Genomic DNA, 8894 nt, shown 5'->3' with positions numbered 1-8894 from the left:
GTATGCCCAGACACACTCTTTAATCAGAAATCTGTACCAGAAAATGACACTGCACTGCTAATAACTTCATCAGTCTCAGTCAAACCCTAATCTTCTTTTATTAATTCTTCTTTTTAAAATAAATAATTTTTTTTTTTCCTTTGAATTTAATTACAAGGAGATTTCAAGAAAGTTTCAATTTTCTTCTACTCCTTTCGTCTCCAATTCCAAGCACCTTCCATCACACAAACAGATATACTAATGAGATAATCAAGCGTTTACTTTAAAAAAAAAAAAAAATCTCACACAAGCCTATCAAAATTATACCGTATCTTACACATCAATGACACTCTTTTCCCTCAAACTGCAATTAAAGAAATCACACTCACACAATAAAATTTCTTGTTAATTTGTTGTTACGATGGTGTTGGTCTGTGCCCTAGGCGAAGCTCTAGATCAAGCTCTTCAATGGCCGAATCGTTGTAGTTGTTGCTGTTCTCCTTCACATTATTGCTATTGTCGATAGAGCCTGAGGGATCTTTGCTGGAGTGGCATTGAGAAGAATTTAGCCCTTGCGGCGTTACTGGGAAATTTATCGATGGCGCCGCTATCAAGTTGTTGGAGGGATACGGCGAGATAGAGAGAAGAGGAGATGGCGAATCAATAGCACATGCAGTCATGGTTGTGGGAGTGAAAACCCCACTAGGGTTAGGTAATTGGTAGAGTAGACATAATCCACCGTTTGTAGCGAACTCTTGAGTTGGAATTATCAAAGTCGAGGAGGAAGTGGAAGATGATGAAGAGGGAATATTGATTGAACCCGGTTGCGTTTGGTGAAGGCGAGCACGGTCTCGGCGGTGCACATTCATGTGGCCGCCTAGGGCTTGAGCTGACCGAAATTCCCTTCTACAAAAAGTGCAAGTGTAAGACCTTGGAGGCCAAGTGGTGCCCATGATATTACCTGTGTCTTCTGCAAACGCCCTAACCTCCCATGAATCATCATCTTCTTGGGGAGCTTTCTTAGGGTTCAACATCCAAGAATTAGCACCTGAAGAAAAGTTAGGGTTTTGTGGTTGATTTTGGTGAGACTGAACTAATTTTTGAACCTGGGTCAAGGAAAGAAGGCCAAGCTCAGTAGCCATGGTACTAGTAACATTTAAGATAGGTGATGATAGAGAGATGATGTGGAATGAAATGGGGAAATGGGTTAAATAGGGGATGGGCTAAGGTGGAGGTATATTACAAAATTTGAGTTGCAAGCAGTTGGATTTTAGTAACATTGACAATATTAATATATAATAACTTGCTCTTCCAATCAGTCATCCTGTGCATACAAAGACAAATTGCAACTTTGGCTTTGACGCCCAACTATTTACTCCTTCAAATATCTCATGCATCAATCTTTCTATCCTAATCTAAAGTAATAAAATTAAATACCATTTACATATATAATTATCTCTAGCACTAAAGAATATAACATAATATTCTAAATGTAAAGGAAAAAAAAAACAATGAAAAAGAAACAAAAAGTATTAGCGAAAAATACTATTAGAATTCAGGCAATTTTGGTAATGCCGATACAGTTATTGGCCTGGGATTTTAGCATTGACCGTTCCGCGTAATGTATGTTATGTTCTATTAATCGAAAGTTTATTAAATAAGAATTAATTAAGTCCAAGCAATAACCAAACCCAAACGTTTGAAGGAATAGGAATACATGATCTGCCTTTATCTCTTTGTCTGTCCTTAAACATGTAAATTTATAACATAATCTACTACTAATAACTGCAAAGAAAAAGGGTTCCAATAATGTCAGTGCCTTAATGCAAATATTTCAACAACAACAACATTCATTAATCAATCACCCGAAGCACAATAAAAAGAAATACTTTGGCTCCAATGAAATGATCTTATTCTGTGTATATGATAGCCAACTTTAACTTGTTGTAATTCTTCAATTAATAATTGCCCCAAATTAAATATAGTTATTGCGGTTACTTCCAAAAAAAAGCAAAGTTCGGCTATAAGACTCACTTATTGTCCTTTTACTCTGACCCTTTGGAAGTAAAGAAAAAGGATTATTAATTTCATCAGCACTAACAAGGTCTTAGGAGTTGCCTATCTGGATATTGAGTACAGTAACAAAATCAATAATTTTCAATTATATATTAAGAATTCAATCTTCGTATAGTTCCTTCCACCTTCCGAATTGAAAGCGCGTTCAATATTATGTCCATTTCTCCAATGCAATACTGCCTTATTACTAAAGGATGTAGACTGTCTTGTTAAAAACAACAAAGTTTATTAATTTAAGTACCGGCAGTAATAATCACGGTGCTCTTAAATTCTCTTGCTTGTTGCTTTCCTCTCGTCGTCGCATCAACAAAAAAATAAAGACCCTTTACGAGGAAGCTTCTTTCCAACCTTGAAAAAACTAATGCTCCGCATATCCAAGACTAGAGACTTAGATATATACAGCAAGAAGAGAACAGCGTGGCTCCCGGCTATTAATTTCTTGATTCTTTAATTGTATGTGGGTAGTTAAATTTTTTTTATTATATTTATATCCCCCAGTAGAAGAAAAGGTTGAACTTATTATAAGAAGTCCATGGAGAAATAGTCTTCTTTATAACATAGCTTTTTTCGCCCACGACTTAAACAAGAAATTAAGACTAATTAAACTTTAATTAAGTTTAATGTTTTGTTCGTACGAATTAACCATTGTTTGCATCGTCTTTTCTTCCTTGCCATCAAGTACTAAGACAGGAGGACTCTTCCAACTTAAAGCTTATCTTTCTTATTAGTTGCCATATCCTACTACAAGTAGAATGTATTAGGTTAATTAATTAATTAAGCAAGGAATTGACCTGATTAACTGGTTAAATTCTATTAACAAGTTGTATATCGATCTCCTTCTAGTGAGTAACGAGGTTTATAAAATTTAATAAAGTAATTTTAAACTGCGTGCTTACTTAATATCTGTCACGTTCATTACAGTATTAATCATTGATGTTATCGCCTTAAAGGATATTCTTTTCTCTGGCTCTCCTGTCATATAAAATGGTGAGACATATTATATGCTTTAACTAGACAAAAATATGTGACACACAGAAAAGATAAAAGAGGGAGTGATATTTGATGAAACCTGTTTAGGATGCTGTGTGGATATCCATCCCACATCATGAACAGTTGTATAATTGATATCCATATCTCTCGATCAAAAGGACTGACATTACATATAATTTATTACATTAATGTTGAGGAATTTTAAAACTAAACAACCTGTATTTAAACCATAATTTCACATCAATCAGTTTGATTGAGGAATAAAACTAATTATATCTTAGCCAACAATATATATATAGACAAGTGAGCAAGCAATCGTGCATAAATATAAAAACATAATGAAAGTCGTAAGGCCGAAGTAATACAATAAAACATCTATATAGTAATATTCTATATAAGAATAAATTTTATATAGTCATAAAAAATTCTAATCTTAGTTTGAGATAATTATAAATAAGAATAAACTTCACATTGTAATAAGTTATAATTTTACTACTTCCCACCTCAAGAAAAATTGCCCTTACATAGTAATAATTATTTGTATATTACAAAAAAATATATGTTATGTTACATTAAAGGTTTAAGATGAAATAAAATATTTATTTAAAGTTGTTTGAGACAATGATTTATGTTTTAGAGTTGTTATCACATCTTTTACCTTACGAGTACATAATAACTCGCTAGTATAGACACCTTCTTGTAGAAGTAAAAATATTTTTAGCTTCTTAAGCATGTTTAGAGCTTTATGATACAAAACTTTTTGTATTTTCATACTATCATCATTATGATTATTTCCTTTCTCTTGTCTAATTGCAGTAATGATTTCTTCTTTGATTAAAATATACACAATTTATTGCTCATTTGGATGATTGAGGAAAACATTAATATCCATTTGATTAGTGTATTGAAGTTGTTGAATCTGATCACTTAATTCTGTAATGACTTTTTTATTCTTCTCATCCACTTCATTTGTAACTTGCAGTTCATCGATAATTAGGGGTCCTAATTTTACAGTGCTTAAAACCATTGGCAATTGTCTGTAGCTTCACATCAATTAATCATGCATTAACTGCATTTACAGTTCCATCAATGACACTTATCTTTGCTAATTCCAAGACACAATCTTCTATCCGTTTCAAAAGTAGGCAAGTGAAGCACTGAATTAAAATCATAATACTAGTAAAATATGAATTAAAATCCTAATATTGTACTACTAAAACATGAATTGTAAAATAAGAAATCAAAACAATAACTTTTGTAACTACACCTCTATTAAGTTATAACATTCTTATAGTAATAAAATTTATTAGTCCCATCATTATGATTATAGGGAAGTTTTACTGTATATAGTTAAAGATTAATATATGGCTGGAAATATTTGTGGTTCATGAACATTATTAATTACTTTGAATCATATGCTTACCAACAGCAAAATTTTTGGGTAATTTTGCAGAGAAATTTTAATTACTTCGTTCACTTTTCTAAATTTCCTGCAGATAAGATGGCAAATTTCACAAACTCTTTCTCACTCTTCTTGGTCTTATTATTATTATTGTTGTTCTCTTTTAATAATGTTCACGCCATACCTGAAAACCTGGTTGCAAGATCGAGGTAATTAATTAACTAAGAGAAGAACCATTTGTTCATTTGAGAGAAATAATAAAGGAGAGTATGGTGTAAGCTTTTGCAGGTCATGATCAGCGTCGATCTGACACATATTTTGCAGTTCATTTTAGATTAAGTATGGATTATGATATAAACATATATATATATATCATATATCAAACAAAATTTACACATATTTTTATGTGTAATTCTTGACTTGATCTTTTTTCTAAGGGCTCGGAAGAACTTCTGGATTCAAGGTTTTTAAATCCTCTTTTTCAGTGTCCTTGGAAGCTTCAGAGCCTTTTGGATCTGGTGTTGATCCTACGAATTTCTTAGAGATGCAGGTTTACATAGAGGACCGTGATGCAATTTTTTCAAACTCTGCAACTAATAGGACTTTAACTTTTAGTTTGCAACATGCCAAATTGCCAATGGCTATTCTCTTTCCTTCCAACTCTTGAAAAGAACCTTCATCTTGGTTAATGGCGAATGTCATGATATGGTTTTTTTCATCTAATGTTTTTAATTTTCTTATATTCCATACATTTTTTTTGCTTGTTTTAATTATTCTTGTAATAGTTTTGTTTGAGGGGATAGTTACTGTGTTGTATCTATTATTACCTTTTCTTATTAGTATAATTATGTCTTTTCTAATCAATACTTTCTTTAATATTCTGAAATTCATCAAGTTTGTAGTAATTATGATATTTTAATTTATAAACCCTGTAACATTTCAAAAGCTCATCAAAAACCATTTCTTTTTTTTGCTAGATTGTTAAAAAAAATTGTAAACTATGAAAGTTGTTTTGTATGAATTTCTAAAACTTCAGGAAGTGTTTGATTTAGGGTTAGTTTAAGGCTTCTGTAGCTTCTTCTTAAAAAAGAAAAAATGTAGGCTCCGTTTGTTTAGTTTATTAGAATAGTATTCTATTTTGAATGTGATTTAATTAAATAGGATAAGATTTTTATAATGTGTTTAGTATATTTTTTGAAAATATTAAGATTATTTTTTAACCCCTGATATTTGTTAATTTAGCTAAAAACCACCCTACAATAAAAATTTATAAATTCACAAAAACACCCCCACCCACCTAACAATTGTCGGTAGCCGACTATCACCACTGAACGTTGGTTGGAAGTCATCGAAATAGAGCACAACCGATTGGATTTGGCCGATCGTGCGTTGGTCTGGACATTTTCAGTCATATCCACCATAGACCTAGCTGGAAATAGCTAGATCTATAGCTAAATATCTGGCCATTGACGACAACCATATCTTGACCATCGTTGATGGCCAAACGACAGCAAAAAATCTGGTCGTCAACGGCGAAAAATGGATAGATCGACACATGACTGACCAGATCTAGCCGATCCTACGTCGTTATGGCTAAGGGTGTTCAAAAGAACCGTTCGGAACCGGAACCGTTGGGTACCCGGTGTTTGGTTCTGGTTCCTACCCAGAACCGATTGTCAACGGGTAGGTTCCAGTTCCAAAAATCTGGAACCGCACTGTACGGTCCCGGTTCCGGTTCCTAGAATCAAGAACCAGAACCGGAACCGAAAACCGAGACTGAAATGAAATGTTATTAAAGAGTGGGGGGGTTTTTGTAATTTTCCTACCACATATAAATACTTTAGATTAGGGCAAAAAAAACTCATCTTCTTTCTTCCCTTCTCACGCTCTTCATCTGCTCCTGCTACTCTCTGTCGATTCACTGCAGATTAAGGTAAAATTTCAGCTTTTTTTTCCTTGCAAAATAGTTCATTTTCTTTCTTCCCTTCTCACAATCTTCGTCTACTCTTGCTCTCTGTCCACTCACTTCAGATTAAGGTAAAAACTTCAGCATTTGTTTCCTTTAATTTGCTTGGCTTTGTGAAATTGTGATCCTTAGAATCTAGAAGAAGACACTAAAGCACTCAAATTTCTTAAGGTAATTTCCATTTCTTTATTTTTATTTTATTTTTGAATCTTCATTTCTGCTGTAGAGTAACTACAGATCTAGTTAAACTAGCTCCCCAAGTAAGAAACCAAGAGTATATAAAACTCTAGAGATACAATTTTTACCGTATACTATATATTCTGTCTTTTAATCTTCATGACCTTCAACCACAAGATTGGAAGAAAAAATTGATAATCTGATGTTAATATATAAAGTAATTGTGTTGTTCTTGGACTATATGAAATTTACATGTGGGATAAGTATGATTAACCATAATTATGAAACTTAAATTAAGTAAGCTTATTAGTTATTACTAACAATGACAAGACCCAAAAAGAAGAAGATTAAAAGAAAATTAATTAATCTCACTCGTGTCTTTATTCCATTGTGTTTTGTGCATTCAATAGAAAGTGTATGCTGAATTTGGGTGAGTTTAGCTATTAATTAATTGAAAATTCATCAATGAATTTACTGTTCTTAAAAAAGATGGAGTTGATTCCATGGAATGGCGTACAAAAATATTCTAATCACACTTACTCAAAAAACTGAGACTGTTGTTCCTGAAAGCTGGCCCTTTATTCTACAAAAGCATGCCACATGATAAAAAAGTTGCCAACACTACATTAAATAATAAAAGAGGTTAGATCTGAGGTTAGATTGCGTGCTCTTCATAGCTTAGCAGTTTAATTTTGATGATGATGAGATTGTGTTTGTACTGGAAATGCAAAAGTGGTAGGTGTTTATAAAGAAAGAAGGAGAAGAGTAGAAAGAGATAGGTGTCTTTCATGCAGAGTTTGTGGGATTGGTGGCAGATTTTTGTTTAGACACAATTGAGTTCTGGTGGGTCCATTTTATTTCCTGTTATTCTTATCTTCTCCATTTCTTTACTGCAAAGTTACATTCTTTATTCCATTTCAAATCTAAACATTTCATTCGGTGCTTCTTTTTGTTAGTATATATGCTCTTTTTATTTTTGGATTCCCCTTTTGAGTTTTGATTGCTTATATTCTGTCCCCGTTTGCTTTCTGGATTGTTTTTCTAAGGTGGGTTGGTTCAAATTTTAAGGTATTGGTGGGGTGCATTCATGTCTACAATTCTTGAGTTTATAAATGATGGTGACTATAGGTTTAAAGATTCAATGAAGTCGAAGAAAATGAGATGCTAAACACTAAATCAGATTTTTATTTATTGATGGCATAATATCACATAAACACTATGTTTATTAAACATTATATGTATTTTAAATTCTTTTGAAGTTGAACTTGGCAAATTTTTTGTAGGAACAATGTCAATAAATAGAGAGAATATTGACATTAGGGAGGATATGCCTAATATTGTTAGAGAGTCTATCTCAAATGTGCGTGCTCAACATAAGCAATCTGACATGTGGCAACACTTTGAGAAAATTTTCAATGAGAGAACCGGCATAGCAGACAGAACGAAGTGTTCATATTGTGGAAAGATATTGGTGTATAATTCGGTGAATGGAACTTCTTCTATGCGTAAGCATTTATCCAATTGTAAGAAATGTCCAAGCAATGTAGATAGAAGCCAAACACTTTTATCATCTTTCAAGACCATAAACGAAGAAGGAGAGGAGAGTAGTACGATTAACACATGGACATTCAATCAAGAGGTGTCTAGACAGTTGCTTGCTGAAATGATTATTATTATGGAAGAACCTTTTCGAATGGTGGAGCAGCCACCGTTTAGGAGATTTCTAAATTCATTGCAACCTTTGTGGTCAAATATTTCTCGCATCACATTGGCTAGGGATGTTGTGAAACGTTTTGATTATGAGAAGGTTTTATTGAAAAGTAAGTTGTACTCTCTAAAGTCTAGGATTGCTTTGACTACCGATATATGGACTTCGATTCAGAATATTAGCTACTTATGTCTCACTGGTCACTACATTGATGAGAATTGGGTTTTACATAAAAGAATTCTCAGTTTTGTGCCTATTAGTAGTCACAAGGGAAAGGAGATAGGCAAAGTGGTTGAGAAGTGCATTTTTTATTGGGGTATTGAAGATAAAGTGTCTACTATAACCGTGGATAATGCTAGTGCTAATGATGTGGCAATCGCTTACTTGAGGGGCAAATTAGCACTACTTCTGGATGGTGAGTTCTTCCATATGAGATGTACTGCTCATATTATGAATTTGATCGTGAAGGATGGTCTTAGTGAGACAAAGGATTGTATTAGCCGAATTCGTAATTCGGTTAAGTATGTGAGGAGTTCCCCTGCTAGAGCCGAAACGTTTCAGAGATGTGTGAAAGAAGAAAGGATTGCTTATAAAGG

The 8894-nt window shown here is 33.1% G+C and overlaps 1 protein-coding gene across 1 annotated transcript; it reads right to left on the bottom strand.

The window, feature by feature from the left end:
• Positions 1-270: 270 nt before the first annotated feature.
• Positions 271-1169, bottom strand: LOC116117900 (transcriptional regulator SUPERMAN-like). The gene has a single exon (XM_031403899.1). The coding sequence runs from the start codon at positions 1119-1121 to the stop codon at positions 396-398; it is 726 nt and encodes a 241-aa protein (XP_031259759.1). The 5' UTR covers positions 1122-1169; the 3' UTR covers positions 271-395.
• Positions 1170-8894: the final 7725 nt, after the last annotated feature.

Source organism: Pistacia vera, unplaced genomic scaffold, assembly GCF_008641045.1.
Source record: "Pistacia vera cultivar Batoury unplaced genomic scaffold, PisVer_v2 Contig824, whole genome shotgun sequence".
Taxonomy (NCBI): domain Eukaryota; kingdom Viridiplantae; phylum Streptophyta; class Magnoliopsida; order Sapindales; family Anacardiaceae; genus Pistacia; species Pistacia vera.
The sequence above is the reverse complement of the archived record's forward strand: the minus strand, read 5'-3'. Positions and strand labels throughout refer to the sequence as shown.